General features: G+C 34.5%; 1 protein-coding gene across 1 annotated transcript in view; it reads left to right on the forward strand.

Annotated features, from left to right (window-relative positions):
- PTPN4 (protein tyrosine phosphatase non-receptor type 4) overlaps nt 1-23,508 on the forward strand; it is a 204,936-nt gene that overhangs the window by 101,087 nt on the left and 80,341 nt on the right. Inside the window, exons 4-10 of the mRNA XM_070507486.1 lie at nt 1,436-1,478; nt 1,577-1,655; nt 5,829-5,873; nt 6,142-6,194; nt 6,560-6,680; nt 9,483-9,570; nt 22,254-22,342. Of these exons, the coding sequence (XP_070363587.1) occupies nt 1,436-1,478; nt 1,577-1,655; nt 5,829-5,873; nt 6,142-6,194; nt 6,560-6,680; nt 9,483-9,570; nt 22,254-22,342 (518 nt within the window). The remainder of the gene's footprint in view (nt 1-1,435; nt 1,479-1,576; nt 1,656-5,828; nt 5,874-6,141; nt 6,195-6,559; nt 6,681-9,482; nt 9,571-22,253; nt 22,343-23,508) is intronic.

A 23,508-nucleotide genomic window follows, 5' to 3' on the forward strand; every position in this document is an offset into this window, starting at 1 on the left:
AAAACAAACGTATTACAGTTAAGAAAATATTATGAAGGAATTTAATGTTCCTTGCCTATTTATAGAAAATAAGTAAATAAGAACTTTGTGACATACTTTTGATAGGATCAAGGAAGGCATTTCTGAGGAGGTAGCATTTAAGCTGAGACTTACAAGTACTGAAAGGAATCAGACATGGGAAAGCTGGAGAAGGACATTCTGTGCACAAGGAGGCTTGGAACTGAAGGTCCCAGGATGTCATCTTTGAGAAACAGAAAGGAGGCCATTATGGCTCGAGCTTAGTAAATGGAGGTAGAAGAGGTAAGAAGAGACCATGCAAGCCATAGTAAGGACTTTGGACCTTGCATTGAGAAATTATCAAGAGATACTAAGTAAAGGAGTGGCATTATGTTTTAAAAGACTATTCTAGCTTCTGGATGGAGGACGAAGAAGAAGATGGTAAAAAAAGAAGTAGGAACAGTGATTAAGAGGCTATGGCCAGAGCTGAACCAGAGATAAAGATGGTGGCAGAGTAGATGGAGAAGAATTGGTAAATTCTGGGTACAGTTGGAAGGTATAATCAGCTGGATTTGTATTTTGGATAAGGGAAAGGAAAGATTCATAGATTACTCCCAGCCTTTTGTTATTAAAATCTGTTTCTATGTGCTGCATGGAATCAAGTATGGATGGTAGGAGTAAGGTTTATAAATAATGATACATAAGCTTATATTTGTGTAGTGCTTTGAAAATACTGTCACATCTATTACCTCATTTTGGGTTCTTTAAGTTTTTTAACTGAAACATGTTGGCAGTTGAAATATTTTCTGAATTCAGCTATAGTTTCCCTGAAATAGAGCTTAACTGGCTTTGAGAAGTGTTGAGACTACTTAAAATTCTCACACACAAATAGCAGTCCTTCCCAGAACTAAACATTATCTCTTACAAAATTAGTATGGTTTTTGGGGGGAGGAGGAGGGTAGTTTATTTTATTTTTCAAGGAGTAAGGTAGAAGTTACAAAATTTTTCTTAAGAGTAGATTTCATGGTGTGTAGCTAAATTTTGTCTGAATGAAAGCATAAGGCCAAGCATACTTTTATGAAAGATAAAAAGAATTTTAAAACTTGCCAGACTGTTGCATAATATAGTTAACAGAAATCACTTCACATTGCTGTGATTATTAAGCATTTTTTACTTTTGAATAGAGGTTATTGCATACTGCGTAATTTGATGGGAAATTGAAATCAAAATCTTAATCTACCACAATACATTCAGTACTTTCTAGCATAATTTTGTTATATTTGATATGAACATCTGTAAGTTAATGATTTTTTTCCTACCTAGGCCTTTTCAAAAATGTAACTTTTAGCCTTAATCTTCAAATGGAACAGATTTTCAAGAATTGATGAATTAGTTCCTCAAGGAAAAAAGAAATCAGTCTTATTTATTTATTTTTCAGAGGTGGCTGGATCCAAACAAACCAATAAGGAAGCAGCTAAAGAGTGAGCATACATATTTACTTGATGTTTTGCAAGTATACTTTATAAAGATAAAGGATTAATATAATCTGATTAATTAGAACTGCTTTTATTAATTCTAGGAGGATCTCCTTACAGTTTGAATTTTAGAGTCAAATTTTTTGTAAGTGACCCCAACAAGTTACAAGAAGAATATACAAGGTGGGTTTTTTGGAACATATTTTTCTTGAACATATTGTCAAAACTGTTATGAAGTTTTGAAATTAATTGGGCAAAAATAGATTACCATGCTGTACTTCTGAGCTTCCCAGCCAGCATGCAAAATGGGTTATAGATATTTCAGGATAACAGTTTCCTCCCCTCTTGGTTGGCTGGGAGGACCTTAGGAGATTGGAACCCCAGGGCCACCCCATCCAGCCACAAGCAGCCTCCTGAGCCATATAAATATTAAAATTTCCTACTTGTGAAAAATGATTAAGAAGCACCGCTGTAGTTAATTGAGGTAGTCAGATGATGCTGTGGTTGTATGCAGGGGATGCTACATAGTGAGAAAGTGCCTGCCTTTTTTCTTTCATGTAAAAGCATATTCTCCGTATGTTTTTGTTCCATTGAGGAGAACATGCAATTTATAAAACATATAACTGTTATGTGTAGGAGTAATAGTCAACAGGTACCTTTTTGTAAAGGATGTTGGCAGAGAGGGCACTAGCATGTTCAGGCCTTTAAATACCCCTTTACTGGCCATGAATGTTAGGTGAACTGTTATAGTAGAAATAGTGGGGAATAATCACAGTGTGATAACTGGCATTATTTAAATAACCTGAATGATAACCTTGTATATTGCTTGAAAGACAGAATTAGGGGTAAAGATTTTTTTAAAAAGACAATAAAAATTAGCATTTTATACCTTCCATAAAAATCTCAGATATAAGAATATAGGTCAGTGACTATATTCAGAATTACTCTAAAAGATAGGTGCCAAATTAAAAATCTCATGTAAAGCTACTTGTGGATAGCCTGTTAGATGTTAATGTATTGATTATTATTTAGAATACTGTGCTGAAGTGAAGAAACAGAAGAATAAAGATATATAGCTGTACCTGCCAATCGTCAAGTGTTTTGTAAAGTAGGGTTTTCAGTAGACCAAGTAAGAAAAATTAAATTGACATTCTTGAGAGTCCTCTTCTATTTGTTGGGGGGCAGAGTGTTACTTTTTTTTATAACAGGAGAACTCAAAGAACATAGACCCTGGATTAGGCAGTCCTGACATTTGAAACTGATAGTATCCAAGCTAGTTTATCCTGAAAAGCAAAGTTGTGTGACTTAATACCCTTTAGTTTAATATTGTAGCTCTTAGTCAGGTTTTGTTGTAGTTGTTAAATAATCAAAATAAAGTCTTTTAGTAAGTAATTCTTAGTATAGTAAAACTTTCCCTAATTTTGGGTGGACTTCAAAGAAACTACTCTGAATTAAGGAAATTTGTGAATTATAAAGCAAAATGCATTTTATTACTTCCTGGTATATATAACTTGAAATCAAGTAACAATGTGTTCCATAGTGTGTTTTATGTAATCAGAGTTTTAAATGTATAAGAAATATTTGTCAGTAAAAGACCAATCATTTTAAATTGGATTTCTAATGTTTAATGTTTATGAAAAGTTTATTAGCATAAGCGGTTAACATACTGTCAATTGTAGAGCCATATTCATAACTTAGTTCACTCAAAAAACTGTTTTTCAATTTCTTAATGGAGCTTGAATGTGTTGATTCTTTTATAGCCTGTGTTGAAAACATAATGAAGTAATAAATGTGTCTCACTGATAATTTAGTCAAAACATCTTCCTGAAGTAGAAGAAAGTAAAATCAAGTTTGGTAGTAATCAAGGAATTTGTGCTCAGTCCATCAGTCTAGGAGATTATCTTTGTTTTCACTAGATATATTATTTTAAAAATTCTTGGGGCTGGCCTGGTGGCGCAGCAGTTAAGTTCACACGGTCTGCTTCTGTGGCCCAGGGTTCGCCAGTTGAGATCCCGGATGCAGATATGGCACCGCTTGGCAAGCCATGCTGTGGTAGGCGTCCCATATATAAAGTGGAGGGAGATGGGCACAGATGTTAGCTCAGTAAAAAGAGGAGGATTGGCAGCACATGTTAGCTCAGTGCTAATCTTCCTAAAAAAAATAAAAATAAGTAAAAATTCTTTATAATGGAATGTGCTAGAATCTCAATGCTATTTGGTAAAATGGGGGAAGTGGCTGGTTTTTGTTTTATTACCGTAGTGTACATCAGTGATTCTCTACCCTGATTACAAATTAGAGTCACTTGGGGCAGATTTCAAACATGCTGATGCCTTGCTCACACCCCTAGATAATCTGTTTTAATAGGTCTCAGGTGAGACTTGTGCATAGGCAGTACAAGCTTCCCAGGTAATCCTGATATGCACCAGGGTTAAGAACTACTCCTTTAAAACTTCAGTGCTTGGGTAGCCTTACCGCGATAGTCATGATTCGTAATAAGACACCCTCAGCCACAATTGCTAAATTTTAAGGACTACTTTAAACTCCTCCCCAAAACAGGAAATCTGCTACACCTCCTTACCTTGAGGTGTTGGTGTAAAATTCCATTTTAGATTAATGGTAAAAAAAGAATGGACTCAGCTTTCATCAGCTCTGATTTAGTATTAGCAGGTGCTGGCATCATTAGAATTGGAGTTTTCTCAGGAGTCATGAGACTACAAATGATGTTTCTTTCAACTTTTTAATGCCTATGTGTACACAGTGAACAACAAGTGCTTAGTTCACGGTATTAGTTACCGTCTGGATTAGAAAAGTTATATTATTTTTACAGATCAAACATGTCATTTCCATATTTACCTCAGTCATTATTATTCTATCCTAAAGGTCTTAATTATCTTTAAAAATTGGGCTTTTATCACTCTGTTTAGGGCCCCTGAGATACATATACTAGGCAAGTGACATTACTTCCTTTTTGCAAACTTAGAAAATAAGGCTGAACCAAATTTTAAGTAATTTGCCAAAGATCCCAGGCTGGTTTAGCTTAGGACTTGAATTCTGTTTCCACTCTATCACTCCTTACTGCTTGGTATATCAATAAAATTTGGCAATAATAGGTATTATTTGTGTAGGATTAACAGTATTATGTCAAGGGGATACATGACCTTTCAATCTAACTAAAAGATTGTTTTCCACCAGGAACCTTTAACTTTTAGTTATGAAACCAAGTAGATCAGATAGAAATATGTTGTCTTGGATTGAGTAAGTAGATAATATTTGTAATATATATATTACTCACAGGGAGTTTATGTGTTTTGTTAATATATGAAGCCAGGGTATTTGTATCAACTTTAAAAAAAAATTTCTAATGAATATCTGATTCTCTGAAAACCTTAGTTACATTTTTTTGGTGATTTAAATATTGTCATGGTGCTCTTTAATGACTTTACTCAGCCAAACAACTAGAATTTTTAATGGTTTTTGACTCTTGGAATATGTATACTTTTTTTTGGTGGGTTTAAGTAAGTCTTAAAATTCCCTGTTTAAACATTTAGAGCCACAAAATTTGGTCGTCTGCCAATATCATACGGCACAGGTGACTTTGCTCAAGTGTTGATACATGTGTGAAGGAATGAATTTACACACTAGTGGGGAGATAAGGACAATGCCATCTTGTAAGCAACCTCAGCATTCTTGTTATAGGATACTTATATTTTTGTTTCTTTTAAAGGAAATTTGGTGCTTGGCAATTCTCATAGTAGAGCAATAGTAGGGAAAATAGGAAAAATAGTCGGTTTTGTTTCTGATCAAAGAGATCTTTCTTAACTTAAATGAAGATGGCAAGGTGCTTTTCTACAATTAGCAGCTTCCTGTTGTCTAATGATAAGAGGACCCACACACCTAGGCCTGTCCCTGCAGCTGGCTTCCTATCTCAGCAGAAAGAATGGTTTTCTTTAATTGACCTCTACTACGTTGCTACTGTCAGCTCTCCTATGTGTCTGACTCAAGTTTTCTGTGCTTCCCAGTTCCACTTTCTGCATATACCAAACCTCTGAGTGTTTCTCCCTCATATTCTCCCTTGGGCATGTAACTCTTAAAAATCTTGGGGAGTTTTATAATAGAAGCTAGTGGAAACAAGATATTTGAAGTACAAAATTTCATTTATCAAAGAATTTTAAAGATTGAGATTCATGAATTTGTGAAAGCTTATTTTAAAAATATCTTCACATGTGCTGATATGTAGGTTATAGAAGCAAATACTTAAATATTTCAATTTTATTTGTTACTGTAAGTATACAGTTTTTAAACTAAATGTTATAATTCCAGTACATGCTAACTGTCTCATTTTTTCTTTTTTTTAAGGTACCAGTATTTTTTGCAAATTAAGCAAGACATTCTTACTGGAAGGTGGGCTATATTAACTTTTTGGTAATGGGCTTTAAAAATACATATAATTCTATGTTATTTAAGTAATTCATGGTCATTGCAAACAAATTATGTACTGAAAAGTGTTGCCTGTAGCCTGAATTTCTTTCATCAGATAAGTTCATTAGTTAATGGTTAAAATCTAAGTCACATGGAAACTTCAAGTGTGAATAGTATAAATGTAAATTATAGTGCTTTGAAATTATTGTGTTTAACTTTGGGTAACTTAGTTTCTATTTTGTGTTATTAGGTTGCCCTGTCCTTATAATACTGCTGCCCTTTTGGCTTCATTTGCTGTTCAGTGTAAGTATCAGCCCACTTTGGGGTCAAATAGCATATGACTGCATGGTTTGTGTTGACAGTACATTGCCTTTTATGTATGAATTCTTAAGACATATGTTACTATTTGGAAAAAGTGTCTGCAACGGAAATGTAATGAAACATCCAAGTTGTTAGCAATTACTTTGATTCCTGAAAAAAAATTTTTTTGAAGTTGTTTGAGACCTAGAAGAATGTTAAATGCATAGTTACAAATTGCTTAAATGGTAACAGTAGAAACATAAATATGTTACTTCCAGAAATAATAGAATTCCTGACATTGTTCATTTGGCTATAAAAATTGAAAAATGTGTTTATTAAAGTGTGAATATTTTCTTTCCATTTATTAGCTGAACTTGGAGACTATAATCAGTCAGAAAACTTGCCAGGCTACCTCTCAGATTATTCTTTCATTCCTAATCAACCTCAAGATTTCGAAAAAGAAGTTACAAAATTACATCAGCAACATACGTAAGGATGTGTTTATTTTCTGCTTATTTGGTAAACTTCTTAATGGCATCTTTTCTAGAGAAATGTTTAAAATTATTTGTAATGTGATTGTTGTGTTTACTTAATATACAACAGTTACTATTATGTAAAATAGTATAATTGATGTAAAGAAATGTAGGTGATCTGTACTGAAAAAAAGATTTGTTGCTTATTTCATAGAATATATGAGTCTTGTTTTCATTTCTATAAAGAACCATAAAGCTGTATGTAAACAGAAATTTATTTGCTGTTATATAAAGTTGCTAGTTCTTTAAGAAGGAATTTTAAAATATTAATAGTATACAGATATAATATACAGATCAATCTACTTAGCAATTCTCAGTTTTTAGCTAAGTGAAGGGAATCATTTCTGTTTGGTAATTAGCCGAGGAAAGGAACTTTATGTAATACTAAGTAAATAAAAATAGTTCTTTAAAAATGGCATTTTTTTCACTCATAACAGTATTCAACTTTGATATTTTGTGTGCCTGATTTTCTGTGACATAATTTTTTTTGAGAAAAGATTTATTACTTTGAATTGGTTCAGAGTTCAGTTTTGTTTGAACATACAATTCGTGTAGAAACTAAGGCAGCGTTGCATATTGGCTAAGAGTCTGAACTAGAGAGTCAGACTGCCTGGTTTGAAATTCTGGTAAGGTTACTTACTATCTTATAACCTTGGCCAAATTGCTCTGTCTCTGCTTCTCTGTTTCCTTGTATGTAAATTGAGGATAATGAAAGTGTCTACTTGTGGAGTTATTGTAGCGATTAAGTGAGTTTATCTATACAAAGTACTCAGAACGGTGCCTAACACATGGTAAGCACTGAAGAAGTATTAACTCTTATTATTAAAGAAGCTTACTTTCATTTGATAATGGCTCATAATTTAAAACAGGTTGGTAAATTACAGCCTGCTGCCTATTTTTTGTATAGCCCATGGGTTAAGAATGGTTTGTACATTTTAAATGGTTGAAAAAAAAATCAATAGAAGAATAACATTTTGTGATGTGAAATTTTGAGAAATTCCAATTTCAGTGTCTGTAAATGAAAACTTATTGGAACACAGATTCCCTCATTCGTCTACATGTTGTCTGGCTGCTTTCACAGGAGAGCAGAGTTGAGTGTAGCAACAGAGACCATATGACTTGAAAGCTTAAGGTGTTTACTGTCCCCCGCTTTCTGCTAGAAGTTTGCTGACCCCTGATCTAGAATAAGACTAATGAATGAGAACTTTAGTAGCCTGGCCTAAAGAGGTGAGGGAGCTATTTTGGTCTAAAAGTAAATGCCATTTATAGTAAAAATTCTATACATAGCGTATCTGAATGGAAGATTTGAAGATAAACCAGATTTTTAAAAAATTTACCATTAATGAAAAGTCTCTTCTGTAAGGAATAGTTTGTAGAAAAAGTACAGATTGTATATTTATATTTGGTTTAAAGAAATGATTCCTCAGATCTTTAAACAAAGAAAAGCTAGAATCATCCATTTAACTGGGGAGGCAGGACAGGAGGTAGAGTATTTATTTAACATAGTTGAATTTTACAGAAAACTAAAGTATATCTGATTTTTTTGAGGAATCCCATTTTTATGATCATGCATTGGCAGGCTGTTGCCTCCCTTTTCTAGCATCAGTAGTGAATGAAAGTTTCATATCTTTGCTTTTGTAACTTGCTGCTTTTGCTCTACTGTAATCTGATAATATCAGATAACGAAGGTGGTTAGAACTGTATATAACGTAGGAGTAAATCTGTTTTTAAAGGCTTTGCATTTAGAGCAGTAGTTCTCAAACTTGTGTTCGTAAGAATCACCTGGGATATTTCTTAAATTTAAATAATTTGGATTCCATCCATTCTATATCAGACTCTATCGAACAGTACTTCTGAAACTATCTGTGATAAAGGCTAATTTTTCCCAATGTGTCATGGAACAATACTTCTTAAAAACATAGTGGAAATGAATTACTAGAAAAGTAAAATGGAAAATTAAATGAAAACATAAAAAATTAAAAGTTCTTTTTTTTATTGTTAGCTTGAACAGACATAAAATTACTTTGCCAGAGTGCTATAAAAGACTCTCACTCTCTCCATTTCTGTCCTTGTTTTGAGTGAACACCTGTCTGTGCACCATACTCTGAGAAGCGTTACTCTGGAGGGTGCCTCAGAATCTACTTGTTTCAGAAGTACACTGTGTGAATTAAATGCATACATGGTGTATGGACCCAATTTTGAAAAACATTTCTTTTAAGTTGTGTCTAAGAGTGAGTGACTTTGTAACAGCCAAAGGCACAGCTAGGGACTTTAAAATCTTGGTCATTCTTATATTTCTGGAAAATAAGAAAATAATTCTACAAAATAGTAATTTCTGTTACTGAAAATGTACCCTTCAGATAAGTTAGATGTTACTATACAGAACTAAAAGTAGTAGTCATGCATGGTGTTTTATAACAGATTTAATTAGGGGCCGGCCCAGTGGCCGAGTAGTCAAGTTCACGTGCTCCGCTTCAGCGGCCCAGGGTTTCACCGATTCAGATCCTGGGCGCAGACATGGCACCGCTCATCAAGCCATGCTGAGGTGGCATCCCACATGCCACAACTAGAAGGACCCACAACTAAAAATACACAGCTATGTCCTGGGGGTCTTTGGGGAGAAAAAGGAAAATAAAATCTTTAAAAAAAAAATAAAAGATTTAATTAGAATGCTGAAATTTTTCCAGATAAATAACCCTTTTCTAATTTGGCCATATTTGTGATTGATATAATTTTTAACCTAATGATGTCTTTACAGAGGCTTATCTCCTGCAGAAGCAGAATTTAATTACCTGAACACAGCACGTACCTTAGAACTCTATGGAGTTGAATTCCACTATGCAAGGGTAAGTGAAGAAAACTTACTTTGATGGTGTTGAGTTAGGCTCCATTACTCAGTATCAAAATTTTTTTAATACCCTGATAGGATTGTGCAACAAATAGAATAACTAATGAGTGCTGCTGACAGAGTTGCACTGAAAATTCCCTCTGAAGATAAGTATTTTTACAATCACTTAAGATTCAATACCTGTTGAGAAGAATGGTTGAAGTGGAATTTTCATGTTATTTTTCTTCAAGGCATTGTTTTATGTTACAAAAATAATTTTTGCAGACCATCAGAGACAGTACCTTTATAATTTTTATTTTACAAAATAAAGATGAAGTCACAGGAAAAGTAATTTTTTTATATATTTAACTTTTATGATAATTGTTATCATAAAAGATGCTTTCACCTCACTGAGGCCTGTTTTACTTCACTAATTTTATTTTCATCATTCAGTGACATCATCATAAAATTTTATTTGTAAAGCACAAGCTGAAGCATATTAACATATTTTGGTTATCTCTCCCCCTCCAACTGCTAATCCCTTTATTAAGATGGAATTTATGATCATTGGCTTCTCTTATGCAACACTAGCTTTTTTCGTCGTCAAAGTTTCCTGCTTCCAAAAGACTTTTATCTTCCTGCCATAAGCATATTTGTGAGTGGCTGTCGTTCATTGGTGTATCTCCTCACTTAGATTCCTTCTCATGATTTCTTTATCAAGAGGTTATATTCCTTTAGAAGTACCTAGATTACAGCTGTTCTCCATAACCAGTGAAGAGTAGAATTATAGGTAATCATCAGTTGAGTTGGTGATAGGTTTTATATTCTCTTGGAACAAACTGCTGAGACTGGTAAGGATAGCAGCCTGAAAGGGAGTTAAGTTTTCCTTAGATAGTTATCGTGAATTTATTTCAATATACAGGTATACACAGACAGACAGACAGAAAGTGGTTTGAAAACTGGAAGTTCTACTTCATGTAATGGTTTAAATCATTTAGGGCCTTACCTTGCCATGTTCTAGAGAGAGTTAGTTCTTACATTTCACAAAGCTTATGTCAGTCTCTCCTTTAAAAAACCAAATGACTTGCTTTCCTCACATGACTATATCTGGCAATTTTAAGTGTTTATGACTTGGAAATCTGTTTATCTGATTCCATTTAAAATGTGTGGGTAAGTCTCTCTTGAACTTTTTGTTTTCTTTAAAATGTGTTCCTTTACCTTCCCTCTCTATTTGACAGCTATTACTTTTGATCAGGATCCTCAAAAATGTAACATAGTGGTCAGTATTTCTGCAACTAGATTTTTTTATTATAATAAAGTTTAAAACTAATGGAACTTTGAATATGTGAACTAAACTATGGTTAACAATAAAAAGACCACTAAATTCAGTCATTTTAGCCCTTAGCAACTTTGTAAAGGTAGTTTAGACTGCTATCTGCTATCATTGAATGCTATCAATGAAATACAAAGAAGGTTAGACTTTCCTTTTTTAATTTAATTGACATGGCTGGATCTGACACATAATTAACCTTATTGTTGTTTGTTGATTTGATAAAGGTAGAATTTTTTGTTGTTGTTTGAATTATTAGATTTTAAAAACTCTTTTTCAGAAAGCCATAAATGTAGAGTATTAGATTAAAGGAATTTAAATTTTAAATGGTCAGAGTTAATGTAGAAGCATATTTTGTACAGACAAAAAAAGGCGAGAAAGGATGTTTTGTTGTCTGTGGATACAGAGAACTTAAGATATGTAAATGTTCAGTGAACGTGAAGGGAAGTTTTGCAGCATCAGGAACAAAAAGGACAAAAAGTAGAGGAGAAAGGATACGTAAAGAAAATACTTAAGTTTTAACTGAATATCACAAGCAAAATTGCATTTGAAATAATATTTTATTTTGAAAAGCAAGGTTAAATGTTTTCACTCTGCCCACAGAATGCAGGTTGAATATATCAAGAGAGTAGAACCAAATTATTTATAGCAATCAGCAAAATACAAATAAGTCATAGAGAATTCATTGTGGGGGATCTGTTCTGTGCCTTGCACAGTGTTGGCACTAAGGATTACTCAGTGAACAAAACACCAATTATCCCTGCCCTCGTGGAGCTCACAGGTTAGTGGGAGAGAAACAAATGGGACATGTATTAACAAACGTGAGGATATGAAGGGAAAGTAGAGAATGCTTTGGGAGCATATGGCAGAAACATCTACTCCATCTAAGAAGGGAAGGCTTCTTAGAAGAAGTACCGTAGTCGCCACTTATAGGCGGGCATGTGTTCCAAGACCCTCACAATGGGTGCCTGAAACCACGGATAGTCCCAAACTCCTATACTGTTTTTTCCTGTAGATTCATACCTATGATAAAGTTTAATTTATAAATTAGGCACAATAAAGGATTAACAACAATAACTAATAATAGAACAATTATAACATTATACTGTAATAAAGTTACTGTAGATCTTAGCAACCTTGGCATAGGATTTTTTTTCTTTCCTGGTTAAGACAAGAACTTTCACCTTTTCACTTAGAGGAAGCACTTTACGGCTTCTCTTTGGCATAACCGAATTGCCAGCATCTCTACTCTTGTGCTTTGGGGCCATTATCAAGTAAAATAAGGGTGACTTGAACACCAGCACTGTGATACCACGACAGTCGATCTGATAACCCAGATGGTTACTAAGTGACTAACCAGGCAGGTAGCATATATAGTGTAGATTCGCTGGACAAAGGAATGATTCACATCCTAGACATATGGAAAAGGTTGGTGCGAGATTTCATCCTGCTACTCAGAACAGCAGGCAATTTAAAACTTACTAAGTATTTGTTTCTGGCATATTCCATTTAATATTTTTGGACTGTGGTTGACTGCAGTAACTGAAACTGTGGAAAGTGAAACCACGGGTAAGGAGGGACCACTGTAATTTACTGAAGCCAGAAGTATGAATAAGAATTAGCCAAGAGAGTGGTCTTCACTGTAGAGCCATCAGCATGAATGAAGACTTGAAATCAAGAGAGAACGTGGCATATTTGAGAAAACATTTAGTATGTCGAAAAGATTGTATGAATACGGGAAAAGTGAATTGTAGAAGTAAACAATGATAATTTCAGGATAAAAAGGAAAAAAAAAGATTTGAGGGAAAGGAGTGGGAGCACGGGAGTATTTTGTTTTTTAAAGTAAAATATAGTAAATGGATTTTTTTAATGTTCATTTTTATGAATGTTGACACATATAGATTCATATAACCACCATGACAGTCAGAATATAAAACAATTTCATCACCTCCAAAAATCTTGCTCATGCTGCCCCTTTGTAATCCACCCTTCTACTTATCCCTAATCCCTGGCAGCCAGTGGTCTCTTCTCCAACTCTACAGTTTTGCCTTTTCCGAGATGTCTTACAAATGGAATCCTACAGTATGTAACCTTTGGACACTGGCTTTTTTTACTGACTGTAATGCATTTGAGATTTATCTCCTTCATTGTATATTTCAATAGTTCATTCCTTTTTATTGCTGAATAGTATTCCATTATATAGCTGTACCATGGTTTATTTATCCATTCATCCATTGAAGGACATCTGGGTTGTTTCCAGTACTTTTTGTTTTCTTTTTTTAGTTAATAGACCTACTGCAAACATTCATTTACAGGTTTTTGTGTGAATGTAAGTTCTCATTTTTGTAGGGTAAAAAACCCGAGTGGGAATGCTGGGTCATATAGTGTTAACTTTATATGAAACTGCCAAACTGTTTCTTGAATGACTGAACCACTTTGTATTCCCACCAGCAATATTTGCAAATTCCGAATGTTTCACATCCTTTTTAGCATGTGGTAGTATCCATTTTGTTTTGTTTCTTTTAAAGCTTTTCTGATAGATGTGTTTTATCTCATCATGGTTTTACTTTGCATGTCTCTAATGTTGTTGAGCATCACAGCTTCTTTGATGATGTCTATTCAAGTGTTTTGGCCGTTATTTAGTTTGGTTGTTTCTTTTTTTACTCTTGTGTTTTGAGAAGTCTTCATGTATTCTAGATGTGGGTTTTTTGGTGGATGTGTGATTTACAAATATTTTCTCCTGCTCTTTGATTTGCCCTTTTATTCTCTTAACCATGTCTTTCACAGAGTGAAAGAAAGTAGATTCTAATTTCCCTTATTCAGTTACTGATAGAACAGATAATCTAAGAATCAGTAAGACATAGAAGATTTTAATGATACAGTCAGCAAACTTACTTAATTGATACATATAGAATAATTTATTCAACAACTTAGCATTGTTTTCAAACACAGGGAATATAATTTCTCACCACAGTGCAGTTAAGCTAAAAACAATAACAAAAAGGTAACTTTAAAAATCCTCCAAATATTTGGAAATTAAGAAATACACTCCTCAATAAGCCATGGGTACAAATACTATCTTTATTTTTACTCAACAGTCTCTATGTTTTGCTCTCCGACACTCACCTGGAAAGAATAACAATTGGTTACCCCTAAGTTTGTGGTTGGGATCAGTTTATGAAATAATAGGTATCAAAGTAATCTCGAAAATATGAAATAATTTGAGGGGCTGGCCCTGTGGCTGAGTGATTAAGTTCGTGCACTCCGCTTCGGCGGCCCAGGGTTTCGCCAGTTCAAATCCTAAGCGCGGACATGGCACCACTCATCAAGCCATGCTGAGGCGGCATCCTACCTGCCACAACTAGAAGGACCCACAACAAAAATACACAACTATGTACCAGGGGGCTCTGGGGAGAAGAAGGAAAAAAAAATAAAATCTTTTTAAAAAAATAAAAAGAAAATATAAAATAATTTGAACTTATTAAATTATTACCAAGGAACATTGTGGGAGCTAAATTTAAATTTTTGTAAAGACTTCCTGACTTCTTAAAATGGAAAAAGCATTGTCTCAGGAGTAATTGGTGGCCTAATTAAAGTGTTTTAACTTGTTAAATGAGTGGTTTGAGAGCTCACTAAACACTTATCATCTTTACTAGAAAATCAATCAATATTTGTTAAACTGAAAATAGAATAAAAGAACATATAGAGCTATAAGATATCTATGCTATGAATCCTCGAGTTCAGTATCTGTTTTATAAGGATGTTAGTATAATGTAAACTCTGTGTTTGCCTAAGAAACTGATTCCTAGTTATCTAAATGTAATCACAGAAGGCTTGCCTTCAGGTTTTTAGTTAGATATAGGATGCTCTAAATTAACCCTGAAACAGTTCTTCCCAAGTTTTAGGCTTAATTGTGAATGTCTTATTTCCATAGGTATTTGTAATAATGATGAAGATAATCCTACTGAAAAATAACTTTTGCCCTTCAGAGTTTCAAGAAAAGGAAAGCTTAATGATGCTATTTTGATTATTCATTCACTCAGTGAATATTTATTGAACACCTTCTATGTTCCAAGTCCTGTTTATAGACACCGTGGATACAGCAGTGAGTAAAGTAGATAAAATCCAACCCTCATGAAGCTTGCATTCTGGTGGGCAAGACAGAGTATAAACAGATACTTGAGTACATCAGAATATGTACTGTGTAATTCTGTGGAAGTATAGTTCAGTAACAGGCAAGATACTAGCCTATACCGACAGAACTCAAAAGAGCAGTCACCTCTGGAGCAGTGTTATTAGCTAGGAACCTCAGGAAAGAGCCTTCTGGGATTTTGAAAATGCATTATTGGTTTGTGGTGGTTTCACAGAAGTGTATATACATATGTATATGCATGTATGTAAATTTTTGCTTTGTCCATTTTATTATATCTACGTTATACTCAGTTTTTAATGGTTAATTAAATAGGTAATATATCAGATAGTGATATATGTTATGGAGAAAAATTAGGCTGAGAAGGGGGATTGAGACAACCAAAACGGAGGTATCAGAGAAGGCCTCATGGAGAAGATAGACAGACCTGAAGGCATCATGCAGAGGAGCCAGCAATGGAAGGCCATGAAATAGCATGCTTAGCAGTTCAAGGAACAGCAGAGAGACCAGTGTGGCTGGTGCAGTGAGAGCCAGGAGAGGAGACTATCCAGGTTAAGGAGGACCAGGCCTTAGAAGACATTTTAAAGACTTTGGCTTTTAATTATAAACAAGGCCATTAAGGGGCTTGAGATAAAAGACATGGTGTGATTTACATTTTTAAGAGGTAGCAATCGCTGCTGTTTAGAGAGTATTCTTTAAGGCACTAAGGGAAGAGACCAGCTAAGAGACTGGTACAGTGATCTAGGTGAGGGATGATGGTGGTTGTAGTAGTTGGGTGGTGAAAAGTAATCAGATTCTGTATATATTTTGAATGTGGAAGTGACAGCATTTACTGGTGCATTGGCTATAGGATGTGAGAGAAAAATGGTTCAGGAATGATTCCAAAGTTTTTGGCCTGAACAACTAGAAAGATGGAGTAACTATTCACTAAGTTGGGGAAGATGAGAGGGAAACAGATTTGGGAGGAGGTGGGTCAGGAATTAGTCTTCAGACACATTAAATTTTATAAGACTTCTACAAATCCAAATGAAGAAGGGTAGGCAGTTCAGTACAGTCACGGTCCACATAATGATGTTTCAGTCAACGATGGACCATATATACGATGCTGGTCCCATAAGATTAGTAACATGTAGCCTAGGTGTGCAGTAGGCTATACCATCTAGGTTTAAGTACAGTCCGATGGTCACACAATGACAAAATCGCCTAAAGACACATTTCTCTGAACGTATCCTTGTCATTAAGTGACAATGATTGTATGTGGAACTGGAGTTCAGAGGAGAGATCTGGACTATAGGTATACATTTGGGAATTGTCACGTTGTAGATAACGTTTAAAGCTATGAGATGAGCCAACAAGAGCACTGAGGGAACTATCTAGTAGATATTGAAGAGAAGAGGTCCTCAGAGCTGTAATACTTGAAAGTTTAGAGGTGAGAGAGATGAGGAAGAACCTAGAAAGGAGACCACGAAGATGCAGCCATCTAGATGGAAAGAAAGCCTTTCAAAAACTTGTTTTTGAAGCCAAGTGAATCAGTTATGATCAACTATGTCAAATGGGAACTGAGTTACAAGTTTGGAAGTCATTGCTGACTTTGTAAGAGCAGTTTTGCAGTTTTGGAGGTAAGGGCAGAGGCTATTTAGAAAGTATTTAAGAAGGACTGTGAGGACAGTAATTTTGAGAGATTTAGCTGTACAGGACACGGATAATAATAACAGGAAATACCTATATAACATTTACTAAGTTCTTGACACCTTTCTTAAGGCTTTATGTATATTAATCTCATTTAATCCTTACAACAGCCCTGTGAGGAAAAAGTATTATCATCTCCACTTTACACATGAGGAAAATGAAACACAGAGAAGTTAAGTAATTTGATCATATGTCTGTTTCTTTATTTAAGAATGAATTTATAGCTTCTTCCAAAACCTTGTTTTTAACCTGCATGTGTTTGAAGATTTTTTGCCAGATTGGTTAGAATGATCAAATAATTAAAAAATATAGTCCCTTGAAACAGAGGAAAGGATCTCTTCTCTCAGAATGGAGCTATATATATGACTTTACCTCTGTTACCCTCGAGTATTCAGATTACACAGTGATTTCCCATAATTTTGCTGTGTACTTTCACTCATCATGACCTGTCTAAACATAGCTTTTTTTGGTTTTTCTTTTTGGATTTTTTTTGTATCAGGCATCTTTATGAAAGTGTCAGTAGATCATTACTTGTATTCATTTTCACTGAATAATTTGAGTTTACATAATCTGTTACGCCTATGTAAAGCACACAAACATTTCTTTTTAATCATTACTGAATGTATATTATGCCTAACTTTATGCCTGGCTACATTGGAAGTTTACAAACATAAAAATTTTATGGGCCAGCCTGGTGGCGCAGCGGTTAAATTCACATGTTCCGCTTCTCGGCAGCCCGGGGTTCGCAGGTTCAAATCCCAGGTGCGGATATGGCACCACTTGGCACGCCATGCTGTGTGTGGTAGGCATCACCACATATAAAGTAGAGGAAGATGGGCACGGATGTTAGCTCAGGGCCAGGCTTCCTCAGCAAAAAAGAGGAGAACTGGCAGTAGTTAGCAAAGGTCTAATGTTCCACACACACACACAAAAAATTAAACTAATGATATATGGGGAAAAAATCTAAAGCTAAAAGGTAAAAGAGAAAATAATTTCAACATATAGTACAGAAAATATTTTTAATATTCATATCTTTTAAAGAGTTACCACAAAGGAATAATTTTTTAAAACGTATAATTAAAAATATAGGAAAAACAGAGATGAGCATTTAACAGGAGAAATACAAATGACCAATATTATGAAAAGTTGTTGATTTTCCCTAATACCCTAAAACATAACGATGAAAACAACAAGAAGATACAATTTTATCAGATTAGCAAAAATTCAAAGGATTAAAAATATCCATTTTTGGTCAGAGTGTAGAAAATGGACATTCTGACACATTGTTGAAATATAACTTGGTATTATCCTTTCGGAGTACAAATTCTAATATGAATATAATCTTTGGTCACTTCCATTCTCAGACTCCATCCTTTAAAATATTCATTGGCGGCGGCCAGGTTGCCAAGTGGTTAAGTACGCAAGCTCTGCTTCGGCAGCCCAGGGTTTCACCAGTTCAGATCCTGGGCACGGACATGGCATGGCTCATCAAGCCATGCTGAGGTGGCGTCCCATATGCCACAACTAGAAGGAACCACAACTAAAAGTACACAGCTGTGTACTGCAGCGCTTTGGGGAGAAAAAGGAAAAATAAAATCTTTAAAAATATATTTATGTATTTATAGAGATGCTTTAAATAATGTGTTCAAGGATTTTATTACAGCATTGTTTCTAATACTAAAACATTGGAAATACTCTAAATGAATCAACAGAGAAATGGTTAAGAAATTGTGATAAATCCATATTTTTGAATAATATGCAACAGTTAAAATTGATGAATTAGAAGTATATGTATTGATACGAAAAGGTGTCTACAAAATGCTAAGTGTAAAAGAAAAATTGCAGAATAATATATCCCAGTTTTTGTTGATTAAGGAAATTGTATCGTTTTATATAATATGTATTTATATTTTATATAACTGTAAAGATCTAGAAGAATATACACCAAAGTGTTAATAGTATCTGTCTCTGGGGAGTGAGCCAGAGAAGGTGAGGAGTGCTCTTTTACTTCTTACTTAATAGTTCTATATTGTTTTGGCATTTTTTTATAATTACAGATGATTAAGAAAATTATTTTAATAGCTGCCCCATAGCACTTAAAATTAATGTTGCTCCTATCCACAGCACCATAAAATTTTAGTGGATTTGTGTTAGTGTCCTGTTATCAAGTGACAGTAGAGAGGCTAGAATATTTAAGTAGTCTTGGCTAATTAGTTTGTGTATACAGTAGTGGTCTCCAAAGGAACCAGAGGTTAGGGGCCTACAGAGGATCGTGAAATGAACAATTGAGGTACGGGTGGGAAATATTAGAATGTCTATTCATATTCATCCTAGATCTCATCATCTTACAGTGCTGTTTTTAACCTATTGTAAAACAAAACACAGATCAAGGATGTATATCTCAGTGAACATGTGCAGCTACCACCCAGGTCAAGCAGTAGAATTTAGCCCGCCATTCCAGAAACCTCTTTGTACCTTGTCTCACTAACAACCCCTTCCTGCATTGTATCTTTTTTTGGTTTTATCATCCAAGTGTGCCTTCCTAGATACTATAGCTTGGTCTTGCTTTTTGTGTTTGTTTTAGATAATTTTAAATCTCTTTTAATCCCTCCTTTCCTTACTCTTCCTTAGAATTTTCTTGTTAAGGAACTGGACTGTGGCAGCTGTGGTTTCTCACAGTCTGAATCTGCTGATCACATATTCATGGTGCACGTCAACATGTTCTGCTGTCCTGTGTATTTCTTGTAGATCGGCAACTTCGTCTAGAAGCATGATCAGTTTGGGGATTGTGCTCTTTGTTGTGTTCTTTTATCAGGAGGCACATAATGTCCAGTTTTCACTTTTTTTTTTATGTTAGCAGTCGTTGATGCTCAGTGCCTGGATCCTTATTCATTGGAGGCTGCAAAATAGAAATATCCAAATTTTATCTTTTTGTTTTTATGTATTCACTGGAATAATTTTATAGGAGTCACTCCCCTTTTATTATCTGTTTACCCAGTGATACAGTTCACATAGGGGAGGCAGGGAAAGCGTTTGATTCTTTCTTTTTATTTGCCCTGTTTCCAAGGTAATGAATTGGTTCCCTGCCGTCCTAAGAAGTTATACAAATATATTTTTTAAATAATATCATGAATTCATGGATTAAACATTTCTGATAGGTTTCAATATATTATATTTCTTTTTCTTATTGAAGCTCAACTTGTAGCATCTCTGGCCACTTGGAATCTTCTTTAAGACTCCTAGCCCTTGAGTCCTTTTGACATGACATTTGTAGTCTTTAATATGCTGTCGAGTATTTTAAGATGTTTTATTTGTTTCTTTCTTTCTTCAAGAAGCCCTGGTTTCTTTTTTAATTTTTATTTATTTTTTGCTGAGGGAAATTTGCCCTGAGCTAACATCTATGCCACTCTTCCTCTATTTTGTATGTGAGCTGCTGCCACAGCATGGCCACCGACAAGTGGTGTAGGTCCATGCCTGGGAACCAAACCTGGGCCACTGAAGCAGAACGTGCCAAACTTAACCACTAGGCCACAGGGCCGGCCCCAGCCCTGGTTTCTTTCAATGGAAAATGGTATTTCAAAATCTCAATCTGTGTTAAGAATGCTCATTCTTATTGGTTTGGTCATTGTTTCTAGGACTCTTAAGTGTATAGAGTTGGAATCTATATTTGTCTCTATATATGTGTATTGAGATAAACAGAATATTTTGATTCTAGAGGACTCAAGGGATTCTAGAATTAGAATATCCCATAATTATTTGTTTTTATCCCACACTACACTTAAAACAGTAACATCACCATATCAATTATTACAGTTAAAAATTTTTTTTGTAAATATTATCCTCTGTTCCCTTGATATTTTTTCTTTCAACGATTGCTCTAAATGTACATTGTCAAATCATATAGCCACTGCATACACTAATCTCTCCCTTTTAGTCATCATTTACTCTTAGTTCCATAGGTATAAGCTGGTCACAAATTTTTATAATCAAAGAATATGAAACATATTCTCTCTAGTATGACTGGCTAAGTGTAAGCGTATTACCCTCAAAAGTCAACTAAGAAAGGCTGCACACACTTCTGTGTCCTCCATCTCATCCCAGACGCGGCAGGGTTGTAGGATTACTGGGAGCTAATTACCTGAGCTGCTCCGTCACCCTGACAGTAGTTTGTTTCCCTTTATGTCTTTTATCCACTGTCTCTGGCCTTGTATCTCTTGGCTTTGCTTCTCTTCTACCTCCACGTGGAACTTGCTCTTTTGTGTGTAGTTTGGGCTGTAGTTTTCTGTAATTCTTTCTTTTTTTCTCTCCATACTCTGATTTTACCCACTTTATGTCTTTTAGATTCCTCAAAATGCCTGATTACATACCTTCAAGTGTTATGGATTGCTTTCAAGTGTTATAGATTCTTTCTGTTTTCACATATCTTCTCTGATGTTTTATGAGATTAGGAGCAGAAGGAGTAAAGGGAGCATGTATTAAATCTATCTTTTAGTCTCAATCTTCCGTCTTGGTCCAAACTTCTAATTGATGTCCTCTAAAAAATGATTTAAGACTCTGATAGTAGTGTACAGTGGTGCTGGTTATTGCTAAACAAAGTGAGCAGCCAGACAAATTAGTAATACACTTGTATTTGGCCAATTATTATATATTATCCTACCTAATAGGTTAATGTAATAAGGTTTTATTTAATTATAAATTACTGAAAGTACATTTTAAAGCAGTTTTTCTAAGGAGACAATTATAAAATCTTGATTATATTTCATCACTTCTGTCTTCTGAGCAAATAAGTGCTGGGTAAAAGCATTATTGCTATATTAGTTTAACTGTAGAATATTTCAAGTCAAGAAGCAAAACTGTTTCAAGGTTGATTAGCATCTGAGAAAAGTATTTTAATTCTATACATTTTCTCATTAATGCAGGTTAGCTATTCAAGTTGGATCAGTTAGTATGAAAACTCATTTGTCAAAGCACAATTTGAATTTTCTTCTCTGGAGTCTTCCAGCTCTCCAGCAATTGTTCCCCACCCTATACTCCCATCATATTTTTATTGTATTATATTAGTTATAGGACTTCTCATTATATTGGAAATATTGTTTTATTACAGGTTGCCCTTCACCAACCCCTGAACTCCGTGTTTTATTGACTTTTACAATTCTAGCGCCATATTTACACAGTGATTGGATCCTAATAGTTTTAGAATTGGATGAATACTAACTCATCGTTCTACAAGATGAGAAGACCTTTGATTTTTTTATCTCAAAGTCAGTCCCAGTTATAAACTGTGGGAAATCCTCGATCATTTTTGCTTTAGATTAATGGATTTTACTAATGCAAAGTTTTAGTTTGATTTGAAGTAGGTCATTTATTTTTGTGAGGTAAAAATTACCATATGGGTTTGTAAATGTTATGCAATTATGTGTTGCCTTTAAAAAAGTCACATTGTGTAAAATAAAAAACCTAATTCTATTTTTTAAATATATCTTTAACAACCAAACCCAAGTAATGTAGATCTTGTCATTTTCTTTTTTTGAAGGATCAAAGTAACAATGAAATTATGATTGGAGTGATGTCAGGAGGAATTCTGATTTATAAGAACAGGGTACGAATGAACACCTTTCCATGGTAAGAACTTATATCAGTATTTTTGCTTTTACCATTATATTAGAAAATATAATAATTCATATTAAAGAAATTGGCTGTTGAACTGTATTGATGTTGTCATGCAACTTTATCCCACTTACTTGGAATCTACCAAAAGATACCCAAAAAGTTGAATTATTTATTTCAAAAATTGTTTAGCTTAGGGGCCAGCCCAGTGGCGTACCAGTTAAGTTTGCGTGCTCCACTTCAGCAGCCCAGGGTTTGCTGGTTTGGATCTCAGGCACAGACCTATGTACCACTTATCAAGCCATGCTGTGGCAGGCGTCCCACATATAAAGTAGAGGAATATGGGCACAGATGTTAGCTCAGGGCCAATCTTCCTCAGCAAAAAGAGGAAGATGGACAGTGGATGCTAATTCTGGGCTAGTCTTCCTCAAAAAAAAAATTGTTTAACTTATAGAAAATACTACTTTACAAATTTTTTTATCTTAGAGAATCTCTAAATTTGTACTATAGGATAATAGCTAATATTATCATGTTTATTCTGTGTCTTGCCCCATGCTAATTGCTTTAAATACAGTATTTCATTAAAGGCATTCACTGGGGTGCTCATTTATTATTTGGAACGTGGGCATGGTTGCTTCAACAAAGACCCACTATTACCGTAGTTTAAATTGGTACTAGGAAAGTATAGTGGCTCCATGGGGTTTAAAACTCATGTTTCTTTTGTCTTATTACTCTGCTGTCCTTAGCATGTTCTCTTTGTCCTCATTGTCCAGAGTAACTCACCACCATCACTTCTGCATCCCAGAATGAGGAAAAAGGAAAAGTAGCATTTGCTACTTCCCTTTAAGGGGATAACTTGAAAATTGTAAAAATCACATTGATCCTATATCTTGGCTATATATAATATAACTAACTCAGTTCTTTTACAATAAATGCAATGATTTTCTTCAGGGGAAGAAAGAGATAAAAAAGAAATATATTGTATTAATTTGTTTCTCTTTTATCTCCTAAAAGATTTGGTCCTGATTTTTGTTTAATGAGCTTTTGTAATTAGTCACTTGAACAACACTTTAATAGAAATATAAATGACAGAAGCGGTTATTTTAGAAAATTTGCACAACTTTGTTAAAAAAATAAAGATAAATTTCCTAGATAGGCTCACAAAAACATGAACCATAAAA

The sequence above is a fragment of the Equus asinus genome, chromosome 4 (assembly GCF_041296235.1).
Source record: "Equus asinus isolate D_3611 breed Donkey chromosome 4, EquAss-T2T_v2, whole genome shotgun sequence".
In the NCBI taxonomy this organism is placed as follows: Eukaryota; Metazoa; Chordata; class Mammalia; order Perissodactyla; family Equidae; genus Equus; species Equus asinus.